At 41.2% G+C, this 14,999-nt stretch overlaps 2 protein-coding genes across 20 annotated transcripts in view; one reads left to right on the top strand and one right to left on the bottom strand.

Moving 5' to 3' along the window:
• Window positions 1-14,999, top strand: part of LOC147795904 (uncharacterized) — a 79,573-nt gene that overhangs the window by 888 nt on the left and 63,686 nt on the right. The window lies entirely within an intron of this gene.
• The window catches only part of LOC110975002 (liprin-alpha-2-like), a 135,660-nt gene continuing 120,808 nt past the window's right edge, over window positions 148-14,999 (bottom strand). For 12 of the 16 annotated variants that reach the window (XM_087130474.1, XM_087130473.1, XM_087130471.1 and 9 more), the window contains 8 exons: window positions 14,825-14,851; window positions 13,748-13,838; window positions 11,587-11,869; window positions 10,892-11,067; window positions 10,416-10,513; window positions 9,578-9,822; window positions 8,424-8,683; window positions 148-7,849 (listed from right to left, as the gene is read on the bottom strand). In XM_087130474.1, coding sequence (XP_086986600.1) covers window positions 8,462-8,683; window positions 9,578-9,822; window positions 10,416-10,513; window positions 10,892-11,067; window positions 11,587-11,869; window positions 13,748-13,838; window positions 14,825-14,851 — 1,142 coding nt within the window. In that variant the 3' untranslated portion in view covers window positions 148-7,849; window positions 8,424-8,461. The remainder of the gene's footprint in view (window positions 7,850-8,423; window positions 8,684-9,577; window positions 9,823-10,415; window positions 10,514-10,891; window positions 11,068-11,586; window positions 11,870-13,747; window positions 13,839-14,824; window positions 14,852-14,999) is intronic. The other 4 variants (XM_087130470.1, XM_087130475.1, XM_087130472.1 and 1 more) reach the window with 1 other exon arrangement.

The raw sequence follows: 14,999 nt of genomic DNA, 5'->3' as shown, positions 1-14,999 counted from the left end.
TACCAACTCTGAACACCCATACCCAACCAGCAAAAGGCCTACAATGTACTCCCCATACAAGCGGCAACAAGCCTTGTACCAATTAGTATGGGGGTACTAAAACACCACGTAAACAATCCACTCAGAAATTGTATCACACATGTCATCTTCATAGTAAAGAATAACTTACATCATTTATTTGGTTTACATGACAGAAGAGGGAGTAAATTGCTGTACAAATATGTTCATTTTGTTTTTTTGTATCATGATTTCGTTTGTCCTCTTTCATACAAAGACCTGCTGGCTAGCATGCCCAGCAGCTTAATTACAGATTAAAGAATCTCCCCTAATTTTGTCTTGGCCCTCCTCGTTTAGCCCTTGCTGTCCAGCTAACACAAAACAGTTTTTCTGGTGTGATAAAAACTAAGTAATGCACTCTGTTTGGTGTTGACAAACTGTACAAACATGTATTTGGCTTGCTTTGATGCAGTCAGAAAAACTTGTATCATTTTTGAAAATGTCAAAAAATAAAAGCTTTCCAACTGCCACAAGCTTTCCAAATGCCACAAGTTTTCCAAATGCCAGAGTGCACATTCAAATAAAACTTTGTACAGCACTGATGATGCTACACCTTGTTCACGTGTGTGCTTTCCTATGGTACTCCGTGGACAATGGGTCCCAACAGTCTCCATAGAAAAGTGCATCACCAGTACACAGGTTGATCGGTATGATGCCCGTTGTTTACTGCTGACTCAATGGATTACCTCTAACTGGGCTAAATCCAAATATCTCTTTTTTTAACGCAAACCCTACGGGGTTAGGGTTGAAAAATACATTAGCCTGTTCAACTGAGTTTGGGGACTATAATAATAAAAATTACATCAAATCCCCAAAGCCGTTGATCTGTTTACAGTGAAAAAAGTAAAAAACCAAATTTCATCACACAATACAAGGTTTGCAACTCAAAGATAATCAGCATGACTTGGAACATCTGATAGAAAGGCTCTTGATCGACTATAGAAAGCGTGCTTCCCACAATTGCCTACTTTCGCTAAAAAGGCAACTTTTCACATCGTTCCGCTTTGACTGCACAAATTACAGATGTCCATGGCGAGAAGATCTGGTGAAGCAAAGCAAGTGACAAATTGAATTTTCATCTGCAATTTGGTCAAAACCTTTCTTTTATAAATTTTGATCAACATTTTGGTCACCGTTACTCACCAACATGCAAAATCCTTCAAATCCCAACAATTTTATCTACAAGCAGTTACCTGTGGTACTAATCCTTAAACGGAGGTTACCATGAGTTAACTTTTTATTTCAAATTTGAAGAAGGGGCCAACAAAAATAAGTAACAAAATCCTTATATGCTCATACAGTGACAGATTAAATAAAACCGATTTTTGTCCCTGATGGGTCCATTCCACACACAGCAGAAATAGAAAAAAAAAACAATCATTCACACACCAACAAGATTATATGATTTCAATTGAAATATAACTTAAAAATGGCAACACACCTGTCCCAAATTATTTTCAAACAATCAGTTGTGATACCAGGGAAATTCATGTTGTTCCTCTCAACAGCTTACCATTTGTGTTGAATTATTTCCAGAATGTGATTATTTATTTTTGTGATCAGTGTATTTTACTTTTAATTGTGCTATTTAAGAAAAAAATGGCCAATGGGTTTGAAGGGGCATATGGATTGTTTGTTTCAATGCAATAAGCCCCAAGCTGGACCAGGAGAGGGCGCAATTTCCCTGGCAACGGAGGCTCCTTTGGTCGAAACTGCACTTTGCTGGTTCACACACGACTATGAAATACAGCCGCGTGGCTACCAGCAAAATGAACACTCCCAATCAACATAGCTCTTTTCAGCCAATGAGGGGGTGCTTCTGCTCAAGGCTTGTATAAAAAAGTTGAAGAACCAGCTCAGCTACACCAGCTCCATATAGAACTGGTTAGGAACTAGATCTTTTGTTAGTATTTGATCATTTAAATGATACACCATTTGGAAATGTACCAAACTTTGCTAACCAGAGTAACCACATCCATTCAATTCCTACATTTACTGAAGGGAAAAATAAAAAAAAAATGTTTTGAGTTTATGACAAAGTAATTAATACATGTGAGCCACATGTAACACAGAATTAGCCAAACTATCAGTTAAAAGTCAACTCAGTAGGACGGTACAAATTCACAAACTCAGTTCAGTACTATAAAACTTGACACGAAAAATATTGTTCTACAAAGTACTTGTGTTATTTCTTTGTAACATAACTATACAGAAACAGAAACTGACAAATGATTATTCATTTTACATTATAGGTCTTGCAATACTGATAATTTTGTTTTATACACATTAAGACCAGTATGGTTTAATACGAAGCGGGAATTTAAACCAGAGAACAGAAACAAGCATGAGAAAAACAAATCCAATGATCTTTATGTGAAATTTTGCCTGCAAAAACAATGATTAAAGGTGTAATGTGCAATATGTTTTAAGTATAATGAGGTTGAGTGTGAAGTTCCCCAAGGTAAATTACGGCCCCTTCAAAAAAGAAATTCAAGGAACTGCTTCAGAAAAAAATTCCCCTTTCCAAAACATGGCCCAATTTCATGGCTGCAGAAAATGTTGAGTTTTATGCAAGCAAAGAATTTTGCTCTATGTGCACGAGGATGCATCCTGTAAACTCTACATTCTCTGCTTACAGAATAAGCCTTGTATGAGTTAACTTTGACCCAAATCTGGTACACTGAGTTCTTTAAATTCATGTGAACATAACTTGAATTATCCTTACTAAAACCACTGTTGCTATACCTAGTTATGCTTAGTTACATAAGAGATGCCTTGCAACAATACACTGTTCTCAATGGATAAGGAGGGCAGAAAGGAACTAGTCCATTCCAGAGATGGTGGTCGCTATGCGAAAGCTTGCCCCGAATCAGAAGGTATAGCAACAGTGTCTTTAGTCTGGGGAATTAGAATCGTTATGTTTATGTGTAGTCGGATAACTCAGTGCACCAGATTTTATTCAAATTCAACTTGCAAATGGCTTATTGGCACAAATTTCTATGATTCTGCTGTAAGCACGAGACAGGGGTCCAATGGCCTCTTTGTTTCACACTGATCTGGATCTCCATCGGTGATCCTTATGCTGGTTCCCACCATCCACTGTGCAGGGTTTTGGTGTCTGTAAACCAGCAATGGATCCAGAATAGACTTTATTCATGGGGATGGCCAAATTGAGTTTGAAAGCGAGGTTAACTCTTCATTTTTTTAATGTTGAGAGTGCAAATGAAGCAATAAAATGAAATTTCATTTCAAAATTTGAAATCATGCCCTGGTCCCCAAATCAGCAGACTTAGATTAACTTGAGTATTGGCTCATCCAAAAATATGCACTACCTTGTAGGCATTTTGTGGTTTCATTACTTGGCAATACTGCATGTATGTACACAAAGTTTTAAGTTGCTGACACCGAAAGTGGATATCCCCCTTTTAAAGCAAACTGAACTTCCGAGTTAATGAGGAGTTTTTGTCTGGGTTACCAGCCAAAATGTAATGCAGTGATACGGTGAAGAATTGGATAGACACTTGGACTGTGAAACTTTATTCTCCAACATTTTTTCCAAGGCTAGATATGTGGAAATTGTAATTGAAGTTGAAAAAATGTCTCTAGAAAATTTCAATTGACCCCCACCCCAATTTTTTAAAGAGAAAAAAAATTACAAATTGTTATTTTATTTCTTCCCCACACGGGCGAATGTAAAGTGGACTTCACACAATCAACCAATCCCCATGCTTGGTAGTGAATCGTTTTGTTTAATCTAATAAATCTAACAGTCTTAGTACTAGTACTCTTTACAAGTCATATAGCCTTGTCAAAAGAAGGAAAACAAAAATTACAGCCCACAATGTATACCATCGTCTATTATAACAAACAGGTGTTTCATCTTTCGAGATACCATGAATGCCTTAATAACAGGTATCTTATTTGAGTAATATCTTTGTTTAAAAAAGACGCAGACTATATACGAACATGTATTCATATGTACAGTGCATACATAACTTAAGTTTTAAACAATGATTTATATAAGTGATATTTATGTTTTTTCTTTGTAACTCTGTACAGTGTATTATTGCTGCATAGCCAACACATGTTTGTGCTTTCTCATATCCATAGCGATGATCTCTGGTTCAAAATGGAAACAACAGATGTCTTCACATATTTCTTCCAAACGTTCATCATGTTGATGTCATAGAGGGCAAAGTCCTATCCAATTCGGAAGATACGGATTATGAAGTACTGTGCACAGCGGCACGTAGATACAATGTTCCAAATGAAATGGTTCCTGAAAGTCCAAGGAACTGTGAACTGGTTCTCTGTTTGGTTCCAGCTGGAACTTGACATGAAATACTGAGCGCATTATGAGATTTTATTTTGGCATTGTAGTGCACGGTCCACTTGTACTAAAGAAAAACCTCGCTTTTCATAAAACTATGAAAAATTAATAAGCACAGAATTTCACAGAAGTGTTAGAACTTGTTTGCACATGGGGTAATAAGTTCTCCTTTAAATTCCAGCCAAAAAACAAACCAAAAAACACTAGTTTTATAGTGAATGTACAAGGCAATACAAAAGTAACAGCAGCAGCCATTACATTTTGAAACACATTAAACAAATTAAGGCCATGACCAAAAAAACCCGCAGAGCTGGAACATCTTCAGATCAGACTCCATTTTGGTTCCAAAGTCCATATGTGACTGGATCCCACAAACTGAATCTTAAGCTCCCCATTCCTCAGAAATTTTACAGTAGTGTGGATCAAAAAGAGCAAAGTGTGCTCTTTCTTTTGGTGTATCACTCGACCTGTCATCCTGATGACAATGGAGATTAGGCGAGTGAAAAATGTTGAGATTTTCCAGTGATTAATATTGTACAAGATTCTTTTCAAGGCTTTTAATGCCAAAGTGGCTCTAGCAACTTCTGACAAGTGTTGTAGGCTGGGTCACAAGTGTGCGTACCTACATGTATGTGCCCAACATTTACCGCCATTTTCTGACAAGTTAGTGCATCCTAAACACAAAAGCCTACCATTTTGGAAACAAAATGGCATCATCCACCGATGCCATCATGTCATAACTCTTTGTCTCTGACCCAAAACCAATATGTCAGGGAACAAATTAATTTCAAGGTTCCACATTATTGGGAACCTAAGTGTGCTTCAAACAAGTTTTGAATTAAAAAAATATTCAGAATTTAAAAATAAAGAAACTGTCTACTTTGAAATTGATTTTTCCGACTTCAAGAACCATTTCATGACAGAACAGATCAGCGATTCATATTCTATACATTTTTACAAGAAAGGAAGAAATTTTTGTTTTCATCGTAAAAAAAAGATTTTTGTTTGTCTTCTCTTTTACAATGAGATTTAGAAACAGTTTTATAATTTACAAAAAGCAATCTTTATCAAGTGTATCTTACTTCTTCATTTAACTGAATAAATAAAAGAAATTGGGAAATCCATTTCCAAAGTAGAGATGTCTTTTCAAAGTACATTACTATTATTTGTTCTAATTCTTGAATCAAGTAGGCCATGTTTGCAGAACCTTCAGAACCTTGATTAAAGCAGCTTCTCAAGTGATTAAATAGGTTTCCAAGTAATAGTCCACTGTAATGTCCCATTTATACAGCAATGGACGCTGCGGTGATTAAGCAAGTTCCTGTTCTTTTTGGAACCATTGTTTTGGAACCGTGCAAAGCCCACAGTCGGTGACATTGAGCCTTGTTGTCAGTGTGATCTCAGTGGGAACAGCTGTTCCAGAGTTCATGTGGAAAGTCACCGCCCATAGTTTCCCTTCTGGAGGATGAAATGCACAAGTACAGCCAGGGACTTCCTTGTGGGAATGCCTGATGTTCCCGGGCTTTCCTTGTCAAAATGCACAGGCACAGCCGAAAACTTCCTCAAAGGAAAACCTCTTTTCCTTGCCTCCTTGTCATATTGCACAGGCACAACCAGGGACTTCTGACTTCACGTGGGAAAACCTCTTTCCCAAGGTTTTCAGTGCTTTAAGAATACACAGGCACAGCCAAGACCTTCCTTATGGGAAACTTCCTTCGCCGGGATTTCCCATGCTTCCTTGTCAGAGTGCACAGACACAGTCAAGGAATTCTGTTGAGAAATAGCTTGTGTACCAAGGCCTATCCCAGTGGGAAAAGAAAGTGTTTCCATCTAAACCAGATGATCTCTATACAAGAACATTTTAAGTGCAACAAGTGTCAGGTGTCAGACTTTAATTTTGATTTCAAAATACAATCTGAAAATTGTTTTGGAGTATTAAACTGACTCTCAAAATATTATTCGAGACTGGAATTAAAAGGAAAAATCTAGCCTATTTCCTAATCTCTTTGAAGATATTTCTAGCTGATATAAATAAATAGATATGAGTGAGAAATCTTCTGGTGGGATCACCGTGGAAATAAATGCCATTACTAAGAAACAATACTTGCAATAAATACTAAAAATCTAGTTAATATCTTAAAGATACAAATCCAGCCTGAAAGGATTTAATAACCAACAACTAGATAGTGACCAGTCTGAACTGCTTTGAACCAGTTGAGCCTGAACTGGACTGGTCAGTCTTCGATACAATTCTATATATCGAGGGAAATGCTGGAATGAGAAAACAGAGAGTTCAAGAGAAATTCGAAGCTGGGTGCCAAATCAGGCTTTTTGGTCTTTGTCAACTGGTTTGAGCTGGTCGATAAGTAATTCCTTTGGGCTTGAACTACCAGTCGGGTGTTTCCTGCAAGATACTGGGACACAATGCTCGTTCCTTCAGCAGATTCTCTAGGCAATACCTCCTGCAACGGTTTCGCTGCAGCAAAGGCTTCGAGATGGTCAAATCCAGATTGGACCAGTTTCAACCGGTTCCACAAATTCCTGTATTTGTTGAGGTGATGTATGAAAAGCAAGTGTCACCTAAGGAGAACCAAGAAGCCACTTAGCCTTTTTTGTGTGTCATCACACTGGAGGATCTTGGCTGGAGTGTACTGGCCAGAACCGATTGGAACCAGTGGAGGGGTAGTCAGCTGACTGCTTCCATCACTTGGCTGTGAAACCAGTTTTGTCTGGATCTGAGATGCGAAATTTTCTAAACTGGTTTGCGAAAAGTATCCTTTGGAATATAACTGACAGTGTTATGGCAGGGTGGTTCTAAAATTGGCGTGATCCAATCTCGACCGGCTCTGGTGTGGGTTATTCAGCTGCAGATTTTGTTTTGGACTCTGCTTCTCTGACCATTTTTTTTTTTAAATTTTCAGGGTGATGCGTAAAATTTATCAGCCTGTTAACGTCATCTTTTACTGGTTACTGCCTGTCTGAACCAAAACAGCATTGTTACAAGACATGAAAAACCTCGCTCTTTGGGCTGTAAATAATGATGGTAAGACAGCAACTGCTCTTGAATTGGTTGAAATCACTGTAAACGGATGTGGGCGCACTCCAAGAAGGGGCAACTTCAAAGCACCTGCCGATTTTCATGAGCAAGCAACTCCAACTCATCCTCCTGGACCAACAGCACTTTTCTGTCGACCTGATCCACGCATCATTGGCCTGACTGCGAGTTCCAGCTGGCTGGAACCAGTCCGTACCAGTTCTGTGCCGGTATGCTTCCAGACATCTTTATCCCTCCTGGCATGCCTTGGCCAGCACGAGTGAAGGCTGCCTATGACCGGTTCCTACCAGTCCCTCTGGCAGTGAAGATTTTTTTTTATCACACTGGAATGTGGGAAGGGTTGGTCTTCAGTGGCGCATATACCACCCTGTTGGTCCCAAATAGTGTTTACATATGCTAACTGCCACCTGAAACAAACAGTGCAGCGGGGAAGAGAGTACGAAAGACAGAATTTGAATTATGGTACCTAAAACTGGTGTCGTTTTGTGAATAAAAGAGATGTGCTCACTCATTCCAGGATGCTGATGCACTGATCTGAAAGAATTCTGATTGAGTGATTGGGAAGGTGTTCATTTTCTCATACAGAGGAACGACATGGTTTTCCATGGATAATGTTCTACAGTGGCAGAACGATTTTTTTAATGTGTGGGCAGCAGTTTTGACACCATCAGATGTCAGACCAATCCATTAGGCACTGCCCCACCGTTTCCTATATACTAGGACCTCCCAAGAGTAGAAGAAAAGTGTTGACAAAGTGAGGGGTCACTGGTCCACCAGTTCAGCTGTGAGTGTTGTTGCCTACCACTGCAGCAGTGTTTATGCAGCAACCTGGGTATTATTTTGCACACAAGACTGAAATGACTGGATGTACCGGTAGTGGACGGAGGATTAAAACGGAACTACAGACAAAAACGTGATTCCAGGTCCTAGGGACACCCAGTTAGTGCTATGTCCATATTTCCTGTCACATCCCCAACATACCTGAGGTTTATATGTGAGTTGTGATGTCTCTACTCCTGTCAGCAGGAGTACGTCTGCACAGCGGGCCGGTCCCCCTCGGCCGTCGTGGACCCCTGAGGCTTAGGAGCTGCATTTGACCTCTGAATTGGCGACCCCGGGGCCGTGGCATCCTGAGATGTCGCCCCGGGGGCTGCCCCTTCCTTACCCTTGGGCGAGGTGCCGTCTTTGAGCTTTAACATCCTTCGCCAGGATGGACCCCTCTTGAACTTGCTTCCCACGTCCTGTGACCAAAAAACACAAGACCCAAGGGGAGTCAGGTTGGCAAGGTAGTTCTTTCCTGGCCTTTCACCTCTATGGCCCGGGTTCAATTCTACATTTAACATATCATCATTAAACAGCGCACTTGAAATAACAATATGAAATTAGCACTTCATAAATCAATAAATCATTAAATTATTATAATTAAAAGACAAGTATTGACAGATTTCTGTGCAGAACTTCACGACTGGCCAACTAAAGCATGGATCAGTCTACTTTCCAGGTCTAAGGTATATGTTCAGCGTAGCTGTCTCAAGAGAATTCTTTTAGCCAACTGCTAGGCATGATAATTCCACCATACTACAAAAACTCTCGGACAATACTAAGAATCTCTGCTTAAGTTTCCAGCAAGAGTTTTGTTACTCTTTAACATTCAAATGATATTCATCATGAAATCCAACCAATAGACGTTTTTCAAGCGACGTAACATGGCAGGCAAAGGCATTTCAGGAAGCATGTCAAGTCCTTGGAGGTGCGTGCATTAGGAATCTGTGTATTTCTACTGGGGATTTCATGTACGTCAGAATGTTGAGAGACTTTGAAAGCCCGCACCTTTCCGCGCACATCCATGTAACTGAATGCCAACTGTCAAAAATCACGAGACTGAAAATCCTCAATTGATAGACTTTTACGAGGGAAGACCTCTGTATGGCACGTAAATTGATCAAGACACGGCAGCCATCAGTAATTACCTGTGTCCCCTTGTAGCTCAGGAGAAAGGACAATACACCATGTACTATAATACTGTAGGCCCTTACTTTAAGAAGTATCAAACGAGCACATCAACAAGCCAGCGACTCCTGACATGAGGTTCCTGCAAGAATATAGAGGTGGAGGGAAAAGCAAACTAAACACACCTCTTCCATTCTTCTTTCGGTCCCCAACGCCAGTAAGTTGTTGTACTCCCTCTCCAGTAGCTGTCGCGCTTGAGTGTTCTGCGTCGGGATCTGCAGGGCCAGGGCAAGTGCTTGGTGGTCGAACGCCTCATCCAGCGCAATCAGGGCCCCGTGCACCCCGCTCTCAATCAGGTTGTTGGCATACTCCCTGAGACCGATGGAGACGATCCACTTGATGACGCGGTCGTTGCTCCATACTAGTACATCTGTCGAAGGACAGAGCAGAATGAAAGATGCATGTGAAGTGACACGGCTTCATGGTCTGGTGTTTTGAATGCAAAGTTGTAGGGCAGTGGCAGACAGTAACATTTGTGTCTTTTGTAACTGGCCAAAGCAGCCACCTGTTGGCTTCCACAGGTGTGTGGGTTTAAAATCTTACCAATAAGCACAACTTAAGACACTCTTTATAAAACTGCTTCTTCCCAAACAGGAAGAAATGGCTACTTGTGAGTGCAAAGATGGTTATCGCCTTTGATTAGCTGTACACTCCCAAGGGAGCTGAGATGACCTTACGAATGATTGTGGATCCAGTGAGATGTAATCGCAATGCAGTGTCTTGATCCCAACAAATATGTGCTTAGTTAAGACAGCACATTTAATGCTGTAAATATGATACCATTGATATCAACATTCTATAGAATGTTACAAAGCCAGACAACAGTTTTAGAAATTAAACCATGAAACTTGTCATATGTTTTGCAAAGTGACACCAAGTTCAAGCCTGCACAGGCCTGACAGAAAAACAGTCCACACAAGATTTACTGGATCACTTCCATGCTGACATTCTGGGATTTCCCACCTTTGATTTCGTTAGCACTTTGATCTCTCCGCCGCTTGAGCTCATTCCGGTCGTAGTTGACTTTTTTGAGGCACATGATGCCGTACTGGAGGCTGGTTCTGCAAAGTAACGTAGAAACACCCAAAATTTAATAAATCTTACCCGCGTTCATCACTGTTATAGCATAAAATTTGTGGAATTTCTACAAGTATTCCATGCTGACTAAACTTCTGCAGTGTCTTCTCATCCCATATTCAGATACCAATCCTCCAGTGTCTGACTCAAAAACAGATTATGCTTGAGAACCAGTGACAAGCAGTCACACATCCAATGGGATCTTGGCTGGTAACCTTAGTACTGCCGAACAAATCTGTGTACTTGGAAACTGAGAGCCCTTGTCCCCCCTGCTCTTGAGAGAGGAGTGGGTTGGGGGTGGGAGAGGAGTGGGTTGGGGGTGGGGGAGGAGTGGGTTGGGGGTGGGGGAGACACTCGCGCACCTGTGGAAATTGTCCACCATCTTGAGTTGTCCCCTCATGTCCTTCTTGTTGAGGTGGTCCAGCATGCGAGCGTCCACCAAGCACTCCATGAAGGTGGAGCGGTATTGCGGCAGGCCAATGCAAGGTAGCCACTCGTTGCCGATCCACTCGTGGTTCATCTCACCGAAGGCTAGAGTCTAGAGGTGGAGCAAAGAAAGATGGAAGGGGCTATGTGAAATTGCATCTTTTCAACGAGGTGCTAAAGGCCGTGCCAACAAGTTACAGGTACGGCTGGAAATCACACGTGCCCTTATGCAAGCCACTAGCTAGCAGCTGCAGCCACTTCTCATAGATGTATTGTACTTTTGGCTGCAGCCCGTTGATTTAGACACTGCTCTGCTGTGGTGGGTAAAGTAGCATCCAAAATACTTGGCTACAGCTAGGAATAATGACTGGGCCAACAGAAGAAACTGTCTAACGGCGGTATGGACATGGGTGCTACAGCAGGGCACAACCAAGGGCAAGTTCCAAAGATGACCACTTGTTGACCACTGGTCAGTTTTTTAACCTGGTAACCTGTACACAGAATATATACTAGATATCAGGCGAAATTGACTGAGTAATTCAGACGTGGATAAAGCAACATAGCACCCTCAACAACTCATGCACAGTGCCAATGGGAGCCAATCCCCACTGCGCATGAAGATGTTACTCACTGTTCTGGAGGTGGGCGGGGCAGAGGGGCTGGTCAAGCTGACCATCTCCTGAATAGCCAGCCGCAGCTTGAGCCGATGCAGAGGGTTGCTTATGCCAATCTCCCGCTGGATCTCTGTGTCCGACAGTGCCGACATGATGGCGCCACTCTTGACATTGGCACGGCAGGCCGCCACGTACCAGGCCGGCATGCCCACCCACAACTCCAGCCAAGCCACTACTGTGGGGCCATTCCACAGGGCAAAAGGCGTACCAGCCTTAATGGCTTCTGCTAGGAGCTCGTGCCTGGTGGAAAAGAAAAACGTTAAGGCCAAGTTATACTTCAGGTCAATGCCAAAGAGAATTAGCAGCCGGAAATTCATTGACGTTGAAAGGTGTTCAACTTTTGTGAATTCGCAAGATGAGTATTTGATTTCATATCACGTTACATTTGTGATCACTTCTGCTCCAAGCACGAATAAAGCTTCAGACGGTGTGATAAGATTGCTCATTTTATCTTCAAGTAAACTTGAATTCTCAATTCTGACTGGTCGATCCATGGCAACAAACAGTGTGACATATAACTGTACGGTTCATATCAAACCCTGCATGATGTGCTATTCTAACTTTGCGCATTGTGCTGTTTTCACGTGAAATGCAAAACACACAGCTGCACAGTTGACTTAAATTCAACGGGGCACCTTCGCGGGCAAAGGTCCCTATAACATCTTTACTACGCATCAAGTTTGCTTGAAGATAAATTGCTTATCATGCTCCCTCTCGTGAAACACGGAATCATGTAGTGCGTCTGTGTCTTGTATACCACTTGGCTGTATACAGGACACAGACGCACTACATTATTATTGTTCGACTTGCACTCATGTGATAATTAACTTTGTAGGGATACTCTAGCCGATGGGGTCTCTGAAATCAGATTATCAATGGAAAACAAATTAGCCCAGGTGTCCATGTTTAATACTTGCTGCAAGCCATCGTTTGTCTATCGGTGCATCCAAATCTCTTGTCTAGAGCTAGGTCTAGGTCTTCGCTCCATTGGAAATGCGTGGAGATGTGTAGACAATAGACCTAGCCGTAGCTCTGGAAGCCCCTTTCGGACATGGCCTATGTCCGAAAGTCTTGGCAGCAGCAACAAGTGACACACTCTTCCATAGACACACATGCTCTAAGTGTGCCCTTAGCCAACCTCTGAACTAGCCAACTGATGTGAGATGGCTACATTCACTAGCTAATAGCTAATATCAATGGTCGAGTTCGGGCGGCCTGTTCTTGACACTGGTTTCTTGTTCTCGCGTTTAACGGCGGGAACACGACTCAAGAACACCGTTCTTGGAACAGGATCACACACCACCTCCTCATCAAGGTTTTACAGGAACACACGAGAAAACTCGTGAGATTTTAATTTTTGAACAGCTGCAAAAAGTAGGGAGATGGCTTCCAAAGCCAGAGATGTGGGAAGTTTTGCAAAATTAACATTAATTATATTCCATTACACAGAAATGAATGTTCCTGTTTCAACAGAAAAGAATTCAGCCCATCCAAACATTAACTCTCGAATAACATACATAGACGCAACCGTACTGCATGCTGCTTGCCACTAACTACCAGCAATAACCGGTTGTCTGTTCCCGGCGTTCGAGCGGCCAACCAACGAACAACAAATCGAGTTGTTCGTTAACATACGAAAACAAACCGCCCAATAATCCTACTGAAGGTGCTCATCTGCCTCAAGCAGAAGCACCCCTTCTTCAGTTGAAGAGCCACTTTGGTTGGAAAGTTCAATTTGTTGATAGCAATGTGAACGTGGCACGTTCATTTCCTAGTCATTCATGAACCTGCAAAGTTCTGTTCTGACCGAAGGAGCCTCAGTTGCTAAGAAAATAGCGCCCTCTCTTGGTCCAGCTTGAGGCCCATACAGTTCTTATCACATCTGCTCACCCAGCCACAACACCAAGTTTGCTAATGTTATTCAACATAAGTCTGACGTCCATCCTCACAGGTACCCATTTAAGCTCCTGGGTGGAGAGAGGCAAGTAGGAGTAAAGTGAACCCCCCCCTTAATATAAAACCAGCCACTGGATTCGAACCCCTGACCTAATGAGTTGCAATCCTTAAAAACCACTTTGGCACACACGCCCACACAGGACTCCAAAATGAGCAACTCACTTCTTTTTCTTCCTTCTGTCAAAATCACGCTGCTGTCCCCCGGCACCGACAACCAAGGAATCCTGGGAACTTGTGTCATCCATGTATTGGGCTGTAAACAGAAAAAAAAAGACAGACAAAAATCCTCATGAACTGCAGTCCGTTGAATAACCTGCCGAAAATCAGGTTTGTGCTTTGACAACATTTTTTCCTGTAGTAAAATTATTCTCTTTTACACTACAAAATGTCATAAGAACCACTTGACATGTTTTTCTTACAAATTTTGAAGAAACGTGAAATTAGCCAAAAAAAATTAGTAAAAGCGCAATATTATGCAATGCTGAACTGCAAAGAAGGAAGTAACAATATGCTCTTTAATACAAAATTGAGCAACCAAGGTAAAACATGAAACAAACAATATTATGGAAAATAAGTAAAAAATCAAGAAACAAAAAAAAGGACATAAAAAAAGTTTTGGACAAAACTGCATGTTTCTGGCAAGCATCTTACACCACACAACATGCAATTTCATTTTGCTCTAAACTACAGCAAGCTTTCTCTATAACGACAAATAACTTCTCAATACATTGCAGCATTCTGCCATGTTTGTTTACACAAGAAATTTCTTGATATCTTCATTGATGACATTACTCAAATCTGGTACAAACTGTGAAACTATCTATCTCTCTACTACTACACAAAAAGGAACTGCTACCAAATTGTTCAATAAACTCAAATAAAAATTGCACGTACATCTATCAAAAAAGCTAACTGCAATTTTTGCCACATTGTTTTTGAAAACTGATTTTTTTTTTCAGTTGCATACACGTACAGGATGTTTCTTTAAAATTATTTTGAAAAATAAATACTGATGATGCTTCCATAAAAACAGTTCCAAAAACCTTTTCTGAGACTAACATCAAGCTATTTAAATCATGTATGTCACCTATTTTACCAAAGTTGTTAATTTCTACACATGTGCAGTAAGTTTTATGACACTGTTTTTGAGGCCCATGCACTGACGTAAACACACAACATGCACAAAAGTAGAAAAGGGAAGAAATTCAGTCGATTGACATGTATGCTATATGCCAGTACCTTCGTAGCGTTTCCACAGCATTGCAGCTGCATTGTGGAAAAGGTCAACCAGCGGGGTCACATTTGAAAAAGGGGCAAATGCGGATGGGTGTTGTTTTTTTTAGGGGGAGAGGTTTATTCAGAAATTTCAAGGCAGGATCATTGAAAGTAAATTATGGAGATGAACAGGTAGTGG

Source organism: Acanthaster planci, linkage group LG20, assembly GCF_054643075.1.
Source record: "Acanthaster planci isolate LZ-2023a linkage group LG20, COTS_SCS, whole genome shotgun sequence".
NCBI lineage: Eukaryota > Metazoa > Echinodermata > Asteroidea > Valvatida > Acanthasteridae > Acanthaster > Acanthaster planci.
The sequence above is the reverse complement of the archived record's forward strand: the minus strand, read 5'-3'. Positions and strand labels throughout refer to the sequence as shown.